The 18810-nt window shown below is 32.2% G+C and overlaps 1 protein-coding gene across 1 annotated transcript; it reads left to right on the forward strand.

The window, feature by feature from the left end:
* Positions 1–221: 221 nt before the first annotated feature.
* On the forward strand, positions 222–17084 carry LOC123682435. The gene is made up of 11 exons (XM_045621039.1): positions 222–412; positions 2480–2641; positions 2696–2841; positions 3211–3376; positions 3437–3604; positions 4933–5091; positions 5153–5377; positions 5601–5790; positions 6362–6489; positions 6550–6753; positions 16846–17084. Exons 1-11 carry the CDS (start codon positions 347–349, stop codon positions 16942–16944), a joined length of 1713 nt encoding a protein of 570 aa, XP_045476995.1. The 5' UTR covers positions 222–346; the 3' UTR covers positions 16945–17084.
* Positions 17085–18810: the final 1726 nt, after the last annotated feature.

Consider the following 18810-nt stretch of genomic DNA (forward strand, 5'->3'; position numbering starts at 1 on the left):
GTTGTGTTTTTAGAAATAGTGTTAATGTTGGTGGATGCGCTAGGTAGATACCTAGACTGATTGACCCATATCACTTATTATTCTTCAAATTTGAATTTTTTCAAAGTGTACATTAGCTTATACAGTGTAGGTTATCCATCAATATCACCTTTTAGTACCTATATGATCTATTGTGCCCTTTATTTCGGAGTATTGTCTTATCCAAACAAATATGTTTCCTAGATATGAAAGTTTTGTCGATATGTTCAATTATAACATCGTTGTTATGAACATTGTCATCATAGGGTGGTTCGGTATTTATTAGTTCTTCAAAAATTGTGGCAAATTTAATTGAGTATTATTCAGAATGCGTTATACGAGTAAAACAGGCTTAGCTCCTAGTGCGACAAGAAAACTTATGAGAAAAAATCAGGTAAGACTTGAGAACGCTGATTCAATAAAGCATAGCAGAAATTAAAGTATACACACATTTAAATTCCTATGAAAACGCTGAAAATTCAAGTAAAAATTTATTAGGTATATCAACTCCGGAATTTTAGAAAAAAAATTAATAAAATTTGATTTTTTAATTTTGGCCTTCGAAATGAATTGATTGGAGGAACAACAAATTTTCCACTCTGGTTCATTATATATCTTCTTATAATACAGAATATAAGGTTTCTTTTGGTTTCCGAGAAAAATATAATTTTAAATCAGTACCTATTCATCATCAGTTTTTTTGTATCATCATAGTATAAGGAAAGGATAGTAAGCCAGTGTAGTGCATTTTCGATTTTGTTGATGTTGAGCGCCATCTAGTTGTACTCACGTTTAACTCGAATTTTACTGTCAAAAATTGGTCGGTAAAGTGGAGCCCTCTGAAAAAAATTGGTGTTATTTTGAAGAACTAAAATATTTGAAATAGAGTGGTCAGAAGATTTTTATATTTTTTCTGCTCTGTAATAAGCATTTACGCCAGTGGCGTGTATTTGTGATAACTTAATAATAACATAAAAATTGTTGGCAATGTCATGCGACCCCTTTTCAACCACGCCACTGAATGAATTATCGTATTATTTCTGCGCCATCTATAGCTCATGATTCAGTGCCATCTATTATCGAGTTACTTCTCCAAATCCAAATCCAACTACAGTAGCGACCCCTGGTGACTATTTCCTTGCCGTCAAACGGCGGTTGGCTTACTATCCTTTCTTTATACTATGGTATCATACAGAAAGATATAATTCATTCAATACAATGTATTAGGTTTAGTAAAAAGAAATCCATTATTTTTTCAATAGATGCTTTAGTTATCTGTATATCGTACAGTGACATGATAATTGTTTTATCAGGTACACTCTCGTTGTATAAGTCCGATCGGGTTGCACTAGATGGCGTTAGGAAGATAAGATTTTTGTACCATAAAAACTTTTCTGGCAGTTTTGTGAATAGTTGACGCACTTTAGTTTGAGCGAGTCAAAGATGGACACTAGCAAAGGGAAAGTACGCTATATTTTACATTTTTTTTTCGAAAAAGGCGAAAATGCAAGCTAGGCGGTTGATAATGTAAATAGTGTTTATGGTCCTGATACTCTGATACTGCCAATCACGCGCAATTTTGATTTTGTCTATTTCGTTTCGGTAATTTCGATCTCAAAGATGCACCACTAACTAGAAGGCCAATTGTCGAAAATGTCCATAAAATCATGAACATTGTCGAGTCCGACCATCATATAAGCACTGTTTCGATTGCCCAAGAGCTAAAGATTGCACAAAAACCTTTCGAAACCATTTGCATGAGGCTGGTCTCAAGAAGAGGCTCGACGTATGGGTACCACACAAGTTAACGCAAAAAAAAAACCAAAACGACAACGTCAAGCGAAAACGGTCGAGGTCGAAACGCGGTGAGTTGTCTCAATATTTTTGCAATAGGGACGAGGGCTTCTATGAGAGGCATACTGATATTACCTTCAACAAGTTATCGAACAAAACAGCGCATATTTGACCTAAATCGGATCATTCTAAGTATGTTAATTAAAGCCTTGTTTTTCATGCAACAATAATGGATTTATTTTTACTACATTTCATACCATACAAGAGTAGATCGTGTCATGCAAAGAGTCACCACACTTGCAAAAAAGGCTACTTCAATTTCCTCCTCTACCCACATTTCGTCGACATGTGGTACTTTATAACAAAATCCTTTAAAGATTTTCATCAATATGCATCCCCCCCCCACAATGTAAAAATTTCTCCATATAGACAAATTTGTTATCAATTTGTGATATCGAATATTTAAAAACTGCATCTTGTCTCTAAAGCCATCAGTCTTTATCCTTTATGTGTATGTGGTGTTAATTGTTTGTAACATTTTATGGTGAATAAATTGAATTGAAATTGAATTGAATTGAAATTGAATTATCGACTGAGAGCACGAGTTTAGAGAACATCATCAGTAGTGCCATCTAATCCCTTTGGTTTGTTCATTATTTCTTTTTAGGATAAAAACTTTGATTTCTCACCAGAATCTAGACCTGCTCCCTTTTTGTTGAAACCTTTGGCTGGTATTTACAACCCATACAGGTATGGATGTTCCCTTCTGTGCAATCATCCAACTGATGAAGAAGCTAGAGAATTACTAAGAAGAGCTAAAGACACTTGGGTATTACTGAACCAATTTTTTTTTCTTCCAAAATGTTTCAAATAATTCTTTCAGGTGAATGAAAGCAGAAGGACTATTCTGCAAGAAGAAGAAATTGCAGCCATAAGAGACAGTCTCGAACAGTTAAAAGTATATACCAAACAGAATGAGTGTAGCCATACACCAGTAATAGAAGCTGTTCCAGAGGAACTTTTCAGACGGTAAAATAATTTATTTTGATAAAAAAAGTATCTGGTTTGGCGAGACGTTATCAACCAGTTTTTAACGAACAATATAATGGTATAATAGTGTCTCACCAGTTGCTTGCAGATTTTCATCACAATTCTGCTTTTTTTACATAAACATTTAACCAGAAAAGAGCTTCATAACTGAATAATATTTTCCGATATATTTTGTTCATCATTTTCAAGCAAAATAAGAAAATAAAATGACTGTTATAATGATTTTTGAACCAATTGAATTTTATGTGAATGTGAACACAAATCTTTTCTTGAAATTCTCTATTCTTTCTCATTTCTTTATCGTACTGGTACTTTTGTAGCGTGTAAAATTTGCAATGTTTTTTTCAGTTATACAGAAACAGATTCAAGACCCCTTACTCCTGCTCCAACTCTGTCAAGCTCTGCTACAAGAGCCTCTGGGTCCAGAAGATGCTTTACTCCAGATCCTATACCAATTTCTACAGTAAAGGAGAAGACAATGCTTGTTCTCGACCTTAGAAGAAGTCACAGTCAGGTAAATGCATAACCAACGCATTTTTTATTAGATCTGTCATTAACCTTTGAATTCTTATAGGAACTGATTTGTGGTGGTACTTCCTTTCTTGACCCACCATTGATTCTGATTCAGCAGGTTCCCACCAGAAGAGGTAGCCTGGAGAGCTTCATAGGTGTTCAGAAAAGAACTTCTTATGCTTTGCATATGCCAGCAACTGCAAGGTTGATGAAGAAGGATATTTCCAAGGTGAACAACTCAATATAAAAAATTGTATTATAATATAATTTTATCATTTTATCGATTCGCATGCAAATTTTTGCTTCAATATAAATACTTCTGAACAGAAATTTGTCAAAACTTCCTGTTCTTTGACTCGCCATAAAAATTTACATAGGCGTACAACTTTGCTTCCGCCGTTTTTTTTTTGAAGTTCGAGGCTTAATTGTAAAAAGCTGGTTATACATTTATGGGGTAAGACTTCCCATTTTAACGTTTCCAAGTATGTCTTGACAACATGGGGTCGAGCATTGTCATGCTGTAAAATCACTCATCATGTATCTAGTTGTATTGCGGCCGTTTATATTTCAATGCTCGGCTCAAACGCATTAATTGCGTTCTATAATGATCGCCTGTGATTGTTTCAGTTGGTTTTAACAAATCATAATACACTACGCCGAGTGGGTCTCACCAAATACTAAGCATGACCTTGGAACCGTGAACATTCGGTTTGGTCGTCAACGTGGAAGCATGGCCAGGATATACCCATGACTTTCTGCGCATGGAATTATAGTAATGAACCCATTTTTCGTCACCAGTCACAATGCGATGCAGAAATCCCTTCCGTTTTTGCCTTGCAAGCAGCTATTTACAAGCAAACAAACACCGTTCGATATCTCTCGGCTTCAACTCTTGCGGCACCCAATTTCCTTGTTCCTGAATAATTTCCATGACTTTCAGGCGTTTTGAAATAGCTTGTTGCGTCACTCCCAATGATCCTGCTAATTCTTGTTGCTTTTGACATGAATCTTGATCAAGTAATGCCTCCAATTCTGCATCTTCGAAAACCTTGTCTCTTCCACCGCCATGCTGCTCTTCGACGTCAAAAACACCGTTCTTGAAGCGTTGAAACTACTCTCAGCACGTTATTTCTCTAATAGCGGCCTCACCATAGGTTTTTGAGAGCATTCGATGGGAGCCTGAGCCGCAGATTTCTTCATGTTAGAGCAGAAAATTAAACCTCCCGCAAATGACGAGAATTTGGCTCGCAAGCTAACATGTTTAATCGAGAATAACTTTATGATACATACACAAATCGACTTATATTTCGATGGCGTTATGTTTACAAATACCTAAGGCATCTACGACCTAGTTATATTGACTACCACTTACCGCTATCAGCCAACTATTGCAAAACGGCGGAGGCAAAGTTGTACACCTAAAAAAATTACTTGGTAGTTTCAACAGAAAATTACTCGTAATTTGTTCGAAGTCAAATTACTCACTATTCTTAACTCCTTAAGACGATCTCAACGGAACTGTAGCAGATGGTCACCGCAAAATCGTTTTATTTTCAGAAAGAACCATCTTCAGAGAATCCTGATGATGGAGCAAAAACAGAAGACGAAAACGAAGATGATGAAGTTTACATTAAAAGGAGGGGTAAGAAGAGACGCAAGAAGAGAAACGGATCTACAGCTCTACCAGTGCAAACATCTACAGATCCTGAAACCCAGGTTCTGTAGAAAATTTCAAACGGCCTTAAAATTTGAAGGTATGATCGAAATTGGCTTTCAGGTTGGAGCAGTTGGTCCAGATTCTAATAATCCTAGTGCAAGGCATTCATTGGTACCAGGATCTAACGAAGAGACTGCCCTTCAGAAAGCAGAATCCCAATCCTGTAATGCTGCAAGAAAATCTAGTAACTTTCCCAACATTGACTCATTTCTAGACGTTGATATTTTGAAATTGTTACGAAGGGAATTGACTGCAGAAATATACGACAACGAATTCAACTGGGATGTGAGTATAGTACATTCGTTTTAGCAATAGCATGACGTCACGAATGACGTAAGACAAAATCGTCAAATTCTGAAGTTTATGTTGTCAACCCTATCTTATGTTGCTGATTGATGATTTGTAAGCAGTAAAACGATTGTTTAGAAAGTCTGACACAGTAATTTGCGTCAAATCGTTGACGAGTCATGTCATGTCTTAAGTTTGGTACATTTTATTGTGATTTTAGAGGAGAATGGCCCTTGGGGAAGCTCTCAAGACTTTAACGAATGGAAAGGAGTGTTGTGAAGAATTGATGGCTTTGCAATCTGAGCTTAATTTACCACCCCTCAACACAGACCTTTGGATTAGCATACCAAGAGTTTTCTCAAGAGCAAATGCCAGATTTGAATTACCACCATTCAGTGACATGCTCAAAGGTTAGGTTATGGTTATATCGATAAGATATTATTTCAGATTAAAAAAATAAATAAATAAAAAATTAATGACGAGAAAAAGTAGCTTTTGCGCGCTTTTTTTAAATTATATTTTCTAGGGATTTCGAATATATATTTTTGCTCCAACACAATAACACAACTTTGGGACACAATTGACCTTAAGTCAAGGTATAATAAAACAAAATAACAAATAAGAAAATTAAAATTTACAGCGCTGTGACATGCCATGAAAACATACAGGGTGTTTCATGAATAACTGTACACGGTTCCATTGTGAATTCTGGACAATTTGGATGATGTATATTTTTTGAATTGCAGAATAAGATGTATGATTGTTAGAACTTGTAAAAATTCATTGTTTCTGGCAGCTAATATCGAAACCTAATTAAAATAATAGTGATATAAATTATTGTAAATGTTGATTCTTTCGAAATCGAATCATAAAAATGAAAGTTCTTATTTTCGGTGAGAAATAATGAAAAAAAGTTATAATATTCCAAACAATTATTGTAAGCATATAATTATTTCAACAAATTCATTGTAATCCTTTCAGATATGATCCCAATGGAATATATCAAAGATAACATAGATGTGACAAACAAGAGAAAAATAATGTATAACTCCATCTTCAATAAATTCAAAATAACAATATCCGAAACTGAGAGGAAAATATTGGGAAAGGTAAGACAATAATACTTGGAGTATAATATGATGTTCAACTCATTTATCGATTATCCAAAGGATATTTTAGGTGCCCTGCACATTTTGATGGGCCAAAATTTGCCAAAAAAACCGCTAGAAGGATTTAAAGAACTGGTGGATTGGAAGGATGATGTTCAGTATGACTTCAAGACGTTTTCTTGCATTTGTGCAACTTGCGAGAGGCTATTAGCATCAGATTATAGCAAAAACGTGCCAGATAGAAAAGCCGATCCTTGTCACGAGGTAAAAAGTGTGGAATTATTCTGTTTATTGAAAAAAAACAAGTCACTCAATAAGTTCCGGATGCGGCGCACAGATGGCACCACCAGTACCATTTCACTCGTTAGTAGGTACCAAGCCATAAAAATCCGACTCAAAATTAGTAAAAATAAATATGAGTTAAAACTGGATCATAATATTGAAAATTATGTTAAAAGTACATGTGCAGCGTCAAACGCGCGCTTGGGTCCGCTTTGATTAATGTACACGTATACAGGGTGAGCCAAATGTCGGTGTCTGCCAAAAGTGCCAATTTTCATGAGAGACTCATTGGCGAAAACCGCAACTCCATAGCTATCACCGTTACATAGTTACAGGGTGTTTTAAGAAAATATTTACATTTTCGAAATATTTCGAATAAATTTTTTTCTGTTGAAAATTTTTCATTTCTATGAAAATAATAGTCTTGTTGGAACTTTTTGCGTAGAATTCAATGATGTTGATTGAATTTTCCGCAAACTGGTATTTCATTAGATATCGCTATTTAATTCTTTTTAAATGGAACACCTCGTATATTTCTACATATTTCGATAGAGCTGAAAATTAACATGACTTCAGAAAAATATCAATTATGCTATAATTTTGGAATAGTAATTTTCAGGTTCATCGAAATATGTACAAATATACAGGGTGCCAAATATGAAAAAAAATTCATAGCGATATCTCATGAAATATATATTTGCAGAAAGTTGAATGTTGTGTTATTCTTCTACTTTGAAATTGCAGGAAATAATAAATCATTGTAAAAGATTCGAAGTGTTTTTTATAATTACACTCTTTTTGGTTATAACGCTCTTCTCATAACATAAAAATTATGCAAACTATAACCTAACAAGATTAACAAAAAAAAATTAATTCATGTCAGCCTTTAAAAACAGGGATAGGCGGATAGGACATTTTAAGAGAGCACTGAACAAAATGGATGATGATATACCACAAATATTACTGCCCACTTTGTTGCTTGTTCCTTAGATGGGTTGGGTATTCATCCGATGGTAGGCCCTCCTATCGGAAACCTGAAAGGTACCTTAGGTGCCCATCCAAAGGTGGGTACCAAGCTGGCTCTTGCGCTGTCATATTGGTTGTTGCAGTCCGTTCAATGATACCAACTTCGGTTCATTGATTCTACGTTTAATTTGATCGTTTTCTTATTAATTTATTCTGTTTTCGTTTTATGTTTTATCCTTTTGAATTGTGTGGTTTAGCCCTCCTTAATAGTTTTATTCATGATACCTATGCTACAAGTGCAGAAGGCATTAATATTCTTTCAAGAGTTCAAAATTTTAGAAGGAGCCAAGAAGTTTCGAATTTTTTAATGAACGAGTGTAAGAATGAGCCTTCTGTACGAGTTTTATACTTTATTTTCTGTAATTCCCTGAATTTTCATTAAAATTAATGGAATATTCCATAAATATCGTTTAGCGATTTTGTATTGGGAAATGTTGATCGGCATAATTGTTTTCAATATCAGAAATTTGGAAGACAATACATAAATCCGTGGCAGGAGAATTCCGAGTACCAACATATAATAATAAATATAACCATGAAATCTGTGTGAAACTGAGATATTCCCGCACGATTTCATTCTACAAGGGTTGGCATAATAAAAAGATTTTCCACAGAATCAGAGAAAGTGAATTCTGGCCTGGAAGGCGCACAAATATTGAAGGATTGTTCCTCCGATTTTTTCGAAGAAACAAGTATTGAAAAAAGTTTTTAATTATCAGAGCAATAGAGCATTCGTTCATTAAAGCGCTTATTGCACCCTTGGAAACCGTAGACTTCATATATAATTAAGTATACAAGATACGATTTACTGTGGTGTCTTTGTTGTCGGTTAGTTTAATTAGATGACAGGGTTTGTTGATATGTCTACGATCCTCCTAAAATTTTGCATTAATATTCGGGTGTTTATTCCTCTCTCAGTGGTTCCCAAATTTTTTTTTCGTGGACCCCTTTCAAAGTTTTATTGGTTTCGCAATATAAATATAAGTACCTAATATACATACAACCTTTTTTTTCAGTTGCGCTTGGAAAAACCAAGAAAGGGCTATAAAATCAAAATTCGGTAAAGACGGATAAAATTTTTGTCCATTATGCAAATTAGAGGTAATATTTGAACGCATTGAATATTTTGGAAAAACCAAGAAAGGGCTATAAATTAAATTCGGTAAAAATGGATGACATTTTTGTCCATTATGCAAATTGCAGGTAATATTTGAACGCATCGAATATTTTGGAATAATACAATAAAATAGGATATAAGCAGTTTGAGGGCTACATTGTGGAACTGATGTACAGTTCCGTACTTATTTAGAGTGCTTCTTCAGACAATGAAGGTTTAACAAATGGTACAGATTATTTTTATGTTAATTCAGGTATAGAAACTAGAAAGGGTGATCGTAAAAACCAAGAAAGGGCTATAAAATTGGGTAAAAACGGATTTCATTTTTGACCGTCATTAAAATTCAGGTCCTTTTAAATGAAAACGTTAAATATTTTGGAATAACACAAAGAAAATTGATAATGGATATTAACAATTTGAGGATTACATTGTAGTACTACGTAGTTTCGTGCATTTTGGTGAGTGAAGCCAAGCCTAAATTTTTGTTCTTCACAATCGAAACCAGACAAATTTTCGTGGACTACCATTAACAATTTGTGGACCCCCTTCGAACCCCCCTTGGACCACTTTGGGGATCACTGTTCTCACTAAATATTAACCTAGTCTGATTTATTTTATAATGGAAGTTTTTTCATGGTATGTAGTAGTAGCGAAATTTTGCACAAAACTTGAATATAAAATAACAATTTTATATTCACTCGTGGATTACCATTAACAATTTGTGGACCCCCTTCGAACCCCCTTTGGACCACTTTGGGGATCACTGTTCTTACTAAATACTAACCTAGTCTGATTTATTTTATAATGGAAGTTTTTTCATGATATGTAGTAGTGATGCGTAATTTTGCACAAAACTTGAATATAAAATAACAATTTTATATTCACACGCAAAATCTCAAGTTGGTCGGATCCTTTTTCACATATAAACATTGGATAATTTTTTGGATATTCTGCTTGAATTTTTTGTACGATTCGAGGTATGGGTACGAAATTCTGTAAAAAGCTTGAAATTATTCATTTTAAATTTGCTCGTAAAATCTCAACTTGACCAGGTTTGTTGTAAGTTTGTAACATAAATATTAGGATGTTTTTTATTTATATTTTAATTCGCTTTGGTTCTCTTAAATTCTGGCAAAAGTAATTCATGATGAAAAACTTACACATAACTCATACACTTATATTGGCAAATAAATGCAATATTATTATATAGGTGTTTCCAAATGAGACGCTTCCGAAAATGAGGGAAAAATTTTTTTTAAATGCTGAAGAATGCTGTATTTTTTTTTGGGGTTAAACATGCAATGCCATTTGTATTTTTTACAACTTTCCAACGAAACAAAATTTCTCAACTTGAAAATGTGTGTTGAAAATAACGATTCATTGCAGTATTTTTAACTTTTGTGTTGCGTCGGTGAAAGCAATAGTTTCAACAAAAAAAAATTTAAAAATTATTCATTATTTATTTTTATTTTTTTTCACGGACAGGCTAGACCTTTGGAGGTATTGTTGTTTATTTGTAGAGTGTATTATTTGCATAATATTTCTGCGAATAAATTTATCATTATTATTATAAAATTCTGTAACTAAATCATTTTGTTGGGTATACCAGATAATTTTTTTTTAAATTGAATCAGTTGAAAATTTCGAAAAGGAAATATGTTTCTAATAAAAAGTTGATGATTTTGAGGAGGAATTCCACTTATGGTACAACATCTTTCATCTCCTTCCCAAATTTGGGACAACTTTGGAATTTTTTCTTTCAGATTTGTATTATACGGCAAAAAATATACAAAAGTTTTATCCGAACAATTTTTCACATTTCGTATAATACTGCAAAAAATACAGAAGTTTTATTCGAACAATTTTTCACAGTTCGTCACAGATGGCTCTGTAATCTAGTTTGAATTTGTCGTCTCAGCGACCGTTCCATTAATTAATTAATTAATAATTCACATGAAATTCTCTGACATTTTCTGCTGAACTCGATATTGAGAATGTATTAGATGGGTAACTTAGGAACATCTGCAAGAAAACTGAATATTTAAAATTGTCCATTTGTATTATCTTTACTTTATTAGTGTTTAAATCGTCTGTCAATTCAATCTCAGAATTATAGAATTATTTTTTCGAATTTAATTTTTTTAAAATACCGCTTGTCGTATTAAGCAACTGAGGCCTGCATCACATATAAAAATTAATGAAAGATGAAATTTTTCACACATTTATTATTTAAATATAAAACGATTTCAACTTATTTCCGGTCATCGAAATGAATTATCAAATCATCAAATTACCATGAAAGTTGAAAATATTACCTTTTAAATTAAGCGCGCACCCCTTCCAACTTCCCGAATTTAATAAAAAACGATCAAATCATTGCCCGACAGCTTATTAAGAAAATAAAGAAAAATAAAGAATAAATGAAGAAATCTAAATCGGGGGTCCTTGAAGATTTCTTCTCTAAGTCTTATAGGAAGTTTTCTCGGAATTGGGACATCCTGTACATAATATGTATATACAGGGTGTTTCCTAAACATGCGGCAAAAATTCAGGGGGTTGTTCCTTGGACTATTTTAAGCATGTTTTGTCCTTGGATGATTTTTGAAAAACCTCTTTGTTTCGAAGATACAGGGCGAACAACATTTTTCATATTTTTAAAATTAATAATAGTTTAAATAAAAATGCGTACCGCACTGTGTTTACTAAGTAGGTACAATTTATTTTTAAATTTGTTTAACAACATTCCAATTACTAAAAACGGCCAGTTTTTTGACTAAAAATTGATAAGTGCAGATGGTAAAGGAATACAGATTAAACACGGTTTTCATTTGAATTCGTTTTGTGATGTATTGCTGGGTGTAACTTAATAAGAAATGATCCTGGTGTTTTTGAAAGGGTTCGGCAGTCAATGAGGAGAAGATTGGATGCTTGTATGCTGGCTAGAGGTGGTCATTTTCAACAGTTTTTGTAGGTTGAGTTGAATTTTCATGTAATTTTTCATAATAAAATGTTATTATCTGAAATTTTGTTTCCCCTATATCTTCGAAACAATTAGGTTTTTCAAAAATCATCAAAGGACAAAATATTCCTATAGAATAGTCCAAGGAACAACCCCCTGAATTTTTGCCGCATGTTTAGGAAACACCCTGTATAATAAGGAAATGATTTTGTATTTTTTAATTTTTCATTCCACCACAAAGAAGCAGAAAACGTTATTTTTGTTGTTTCATAAATACACAATATTAGATATGTTTTTTAATTAAAAGTTTTTGTTCTTGAAAATAAATGTTACAGTTTTTTTTATGGTTAGATAAAGCTGTTGGCGATCACTTCCATATAAAAGGTCAAAGCGTCAAAAAATAATATTTCAGGTGCCTAAGTACTAATGTGGCGAGGTAATTTTTTTTCTGTGCGTCACGAGCCGCCACTGCTACCGAAAACCTACATCCACCCCGGTTGGCTTAGTTTGTTTGCTGCCTCTTCCTACAAACAAATTTCTTGATGAGACATCTGATTAAAATATAGGTACAGATGGGTCATAAGTAAGACGAATCGACAAACCTTGTCATTTGAGATCATTTAAAATTTCGAAGAACGACCATAAATTAGTTATGGTTGGACATTGTTGATCACTTACTATTGTATAAAAGGTAACAATTATTGACTGGTCTTGGGATAATGTACTTTCATATTTTATATGACCTGAAAATTACCTAGTACCTACCCTTTGTTGCTGAACAAGGGAGCCATTTTGTACTCAAATTCCCGTTAGGTCAACCAAGGGCGTAGGTAGTTTTTTTCTGGGGGGTTCTCGAAAAAAAAATCATTTTATGGAAAAAAAAATTGTGAGTAGTGGTCTTTGCGAAGAATCTGAAATTTTATATTTTGGAACTCTCTTGAGTTCAATTAGTATTATTCCGTCAATACCACTGTTTTGAAAATAATTATCACTCGATTTTGGGTAGGAACCATGAAGGAGCAGTTAGTATCGCTCATTTGTTGTCGATTGAGCCATTTTTCGTAATTTTTTTCTACGTTGACCAAGTTTAATTTAAATTTTGGGTTATATTAATCAGAAATGGATATAATATGTATGGAAAAAGAAAACCTATGCTGTATTAGATGTTTATTAAAGATCAGTATGATATGAAAGTTGGTATACGAAGAAAAAAATTGTAAATTTCCAATATAAATTGGCCTGCAACTTTCGAATTACACAATTTAAGTATGACAAAATTTTAAAAACTTGGCAAATTCCTTCTTCATCTCCTAAAAAAGTTTTCGTTAGAATTCAGGCACTAGTTTTGTTTCAGCAGATTTTGATTTGAAAGGGGAAAGAAGCAAAAAAGGATAATAATGAATTAAATATTTTTTAATTGCAATAAAACTCAAAATTTAATGTAGCAGAAAATTAATCATAAATTAAGTTCAAAATGACCTACACCATTCCCTATACAAGCACGATGCCCTCTTTCTTTTTTCTTCAGTTGATAGTTTCCAGCTGAAATTTACTTTCAATCTTTTCGCTGCTTCGTCTATTCTAACAGTGTCAGATCCGGACTTCTCACTGGACACGAAAATAGTCCAAAATAATAGTCAAATATGGTCAACGTAAAAAAAAAGGTTAGAAATCTTTTAAAAATCACAAGAACTCAAATATCTCTTAAACTAATAATTTTGGTTATCACTAATTATGGCTAAAACGACAGCAAATGAGTCTTACTAACACGTCCTCCAAAGTTCACGTCTAATTGGGAAACATAATTCAAAATTTGAAATTATTGATTTCATAAGAATTTTGATGAATTACAATTAATCTTCATGAGAGTAGAATCTCAAATTTTGTTTTGTAATCGGTAAAGGAATTTTTCTTCGATTACTGACATCTTCCATTGCTAAAATAAATATAAATAATTCATTTTGTCTTCGAAATATGAAATTTATTTAGTTTTTCTTCAAAAGAACCCGTGTTCAAGGAAACAAATTGTAACAAAAAAATTATGAAGAAAAATTTATCTTCCAATGATACAATACGAAATACATCTCAGCATGATAATTTCTCTCACCATTTTATTAGGCACCTGATTGCTACAGTGAAAGAAAAGGGCACCTATATAACATCATTAAAAAAGTTCTATTTATTCATTGAGATTATTGGTCTCAAACATAACCCTGTAAAAGTGGCCGTTCGAATTTATTTCTCTTTATCATTTCAAAACTACATATTTGATCGAGATAATTTCTATTGAAGATAATGGCCATGAAATTGTGCATTTAGAAAAAAATTTCAAGATTCTTACAAAATTCGTGTAGAATACTTACCCAATTTTGTAAATTATCAGGAAAATAGTTCGAATAGCCATTTTTACGGAACCCAAGTCGAGTTTTGCCCGTTGCCTAACTTCAAGGCTGCATTCGAGATTGAAACCTGAGTGTAGAACAATTTTTTTGTAGTATGAGGTGCCGACTTCACCAGGAAGATTATGTTGAAATAATGATAACTTTTTTCACTTCAATCCGATTTCAATGAAACAAAGCCTAAATGTTGCTCGAAGCTTATCTGAATCCAACCATGAAATTCACGATGAAATATTTGCAATAATTCAGAAGAATAGGGTGTACGGACAGATCAAATTTTTAAATTATGTATTTTCTGTATGTATGTTCTGCTATACATTCTTGTCCCCAAGTTATTTTTTCATGAATTTATAAAATGAACAGACACATCGATTTCTACTGTTTTATTATTAGTATATAAGATAATAATTTCTAGCTTGATCTAGAATTTTGTTTTGATTGAAACATAAATATCCATAAATTCAATGAAAAAGTTCATTTTACTGATGAATTCGGTAATTATTTTTCAGCCGATGAACATGAACATTAATACAGTGAAATGTTCATTATTAGGTACAATGTTTGGTTCGTAATTTGATCGGTTGTATTTTACATCAATATTGAAAAACCGATCATTGAAATTGTCCGAAGCAATGAAAAAAGTTCTTCTATCCAATGAATATTTCATCGAAACAAAGAACACTCTAGGTACATCAATTTCAAATTGTCATATTGTTCAACAGAGATTTGTAAAATCAATGAATAGGGGTTCGCGTAAAGGAATGAAATTTCATTATAATGATGAAAAAGTACATTGTATCAATGAAATCAAGTTGATGTTTGCCTTTATTCAATACAATGAACATTTTTTCTCGGTGTGTAATATTCAGAATCAAAGAAAATTCAAGCAGAATAAAAAATACCCAATATTTCCGTCACACTATGATGAAATTTAGTTTGTTTTAGTAAAATAACAACTCGAATGTTTATGCCAAACTTCACGAAGATTGTTCCATCGAAAGCATGGAATTTCATTTCTAATGAACGATATCTCAAAATGCTCAAACAAATCAGGGCATTATTATATTTGATAGCATAGTCAGACAACTTGTATCTTATTGAGGAAACATTTGCGGAACTACGTTCATTGAATTTTTATTTACATGCATTTTCTTACTTCACTAACTCTTTTTAGTGTACCTAGAGGTTTGCTATACCTATCTTTTGATGCTCCGCTAAAACGCTGATTTGTCTAATTTTCTCATATTTTTTGAGTGGGGTTGCATAAGCGAAAATATTTTCGTACCTATTTGTTGAAAATCGATTCGTTCGCGAAGAAAAAAATAAAATCTTAGTATTGTAGTTGAGAGTACCAACATATAATAATAAAATATAACCATGAAATCTGTGTGAATTTGAGATATTACTGCACGATTTTGTTTTACAAGGAATGGCAGAATGAACAGATTTGTCACAGAATCAGAGTAAAACAATTTCCCTACGTTGAACGTTGAAACGTCGATCAAATGACATAATCATAGTGAACGCAAATGAAGAAATGTCAAAAATAATACACATTGTTTCCAACTAAGATTGTATCGTTCCTTTGAGAAAACCATATATGTATTTTCAAACTGATACCAGTTATACCATAATACCTGATAAATTTTCGGTTCTTTCAATGGAATTGTAAATATCTGCTCATGATAGCTTATTAATATTACATTGTTGTTTCCGATTGACAATGGTCTAAGATCTCAGGTTGTAGTCAAATTGGGGTTGAAGTTGAAGATTGTCAAATTATAGGTGTATTGTGATTCTGTGCCAATAGACACCTGCAAGGCCTGCCGCCTTTCTACTTTAGAATCCGATTTTCTGAAACCATTATCAGGCTATCTGACTTTGACTTTACCTTGATCGTTTTAGATATGTCTAAATTTTGAAATGTTACTGGAGATAGGTTACAGATTATTATACAGGGTGTGTTTCATTGGGAAACGGAAATACTTCACAGATGCATAGGTGGCACCAAGGCGGTTCTGGAGATACCCCATTTATTGGGTCTTACTGTCTTCGTAGCGAAGATACAGGGTGTTTTATGAATTTTGCCCGTTTCTTTCTGAGGCCATATCAAACGAACCACCCGGTATATTTTCTTCATATTTGGCAAATATGTTCCTAATTGGAGCCCAAACGTATCATGCAATAACCGCCTTGAAAATCCAGGTCCGGGTTAACAAAAAGTTATGAATCGTTTGAATCCTCGAAACGATGTACCTCGGAATTTTGAAAATCTGTTTTAATATTCGGAAACATAACTAAAAACTTAACTGAGACGTGTACTTCAAATTTAAATTGAAGTATTGTATTGTGAAGTATTTCCATTTCCCCTGTATTAATAATAATAATAATAGGTACAGTAATTTTGATATAGGTATTTATCAACAGCAAAATTATACTCGGACAAATTTAACGTACCTATATTATGTAATATAGTTGGTGCAATTATTTATGTAGAATTGGCTTTCAATGAAAATTATGTAGTACATATTGATTTTCACATCGGCCCTTATCTTCTCTAATTTTTTTTGCAGTTAGAAATTGCCGACTTTGAATCCCTCAACAGAAAACTGCAAGGTCAAAATGCAGATGAAAAGCTGGTCAAAATTCTGTATAGAATAAAGAACTTGTGACTTGAAAATTTCACTGAACGAGACTGAATATACTATTTTGTCTTCGAAATATCATAACCAGGTGAAAAATTCACGAATTATTACAGAAAATTAATTAAGAAAAACTCATCTCCTAATTATATACAATCCTCAAGGAATTCAGTATGATTGAAACTCTGAACTAGGGCTGAGACTTTTTTCTTTTTGTATTCGAATATTTTTATTAAATTTATTCGATTATTCGAATAATTCATTCAAACAAATATTCATGCTTGAATATTCATGAGTACTCATGAATATTCAACTATTTGTTGAAAATTCAATGAGTATTCATGGATTATTCAGTGACCAAAGCTAGGATTTTTGAGAAATGGAGACAAAAATAGTTGGATTAATAACCAACAAAGCTGGATACCAAGCTTTATGAATGAGATCTATAAACAAAGTCATGGCATTGCATGTATAGTTTATTCATATTCTATTTTAAAATTAAATATTGTTATATTTTTTGGTCTTCCTCAGTGATAAAAACTAAGTAGTCTCTAATACTATCAAATCTGTATTAACTATATCAGTTATCCAAAATTTTATAAATTCCAATTATTTTCATAGTATTTTATTGAATATTTATGCGAAAAATGTATTTAAAAGAGTAAATTTAAAAATTACCTTAGGATACAATAAAACTTTGAAATTCACAAATTAAAAATGATTTTTCGCAAATCTTTTGAATACAAAAATGATGAAAATAATATGAATCAATCATTTTTTTACACAACAATTTTTAGTGATATTTCTGTAACCAGAAATAAAGCCGCGACTAGACGTTCAAGAGTTCAAGACCTAATCGATGTCATTAATTCCTGGATGGACTATATATTTATTCTTTGGAAAAGTCCTATATATTCATTGAGATTATTGGTCTCAAACAATAACTTAAAATGTTAAAATGGCCGTTCGATTTTTTTCCTTACCATTTCAAAACTATACTTATTCGATCGAGATCAATTCAATTACGTTGAAGATAATGGTGATGAAAGATGAAATTGTGGATTTAGAATTAAAAATAACAATTTCAAGATCTTTACAAAATTAAGATAACAATTTCTAGCTTGATGATGTAGAATTTTATGTTGATTGAACTGAAATGTGCCTAAATTCAATGAAAAAGTTCATGGTATTGATGAATTCAGTACTTATTTTTCAGAATTAAAGAAAATTCAAGCGAAATAAAAATACCCAATTTTTCCGTTACACAAAATGATGATATTCAGTTCGTATTATTAAAAAAAACAACTCGAATATTTATGCCATATTTCACAAAAATTGTTCCATCGAAAGTATAGAATTTCATTTCCAATGAACGATATCTCAAATTCTGATGCTATAATCAGGAATTTTAATGCATTTTTTTTTTCGAAAATTGACCTTTTGAAACGTTATATTTGATAGCATAGATATATATTCAAGATAGTTATTCATGAAATTCATTTATGTTTTCATTCCTCTTATTCCTATATATTTCAAACTTCATAGTTCAATTCTTCATAATTCCTACCTCTAAATATGCGTTCATTCAATTCATTCACAGAAACGGATATTTTTTAAAAAACTGAGTACTAAAATTGAGTATGGCCAAAAACAGTTTATTTCAAATTTCAGATTATAGACTTTTAGACTGTTTCATCTTCTTTTTCATAGGTGAATTATTTTTTGATTTTTCTTTTCTTTGCAAGGTTCCTTCTCATTTCATCATTTTTTATTGATGTGACACTACACAATAAAACTGCTAAAAATTAAGTAGCTTGATATGATTCAAGTACTTGATAAATAAATACTTGACTTGACTTTAGATTGAAAAACTACTACTTGGCTTGAGCTTGACTT

This window comes from Harmonia axyridis, chromosome 6 (genome assembly GCF_914767665.1).
Source record: "Harmonia axyridis chromosome 6, icHarAxyr1.1, whole genome shotgun sequence".
In the NCBI taxonomy this organism is placed as follows: Eukaryota; Metazoa; Arthropoda; class Insecta; order Coleoptera; family Coccinellidae; genus Harmonia; species Harmonia axyridis.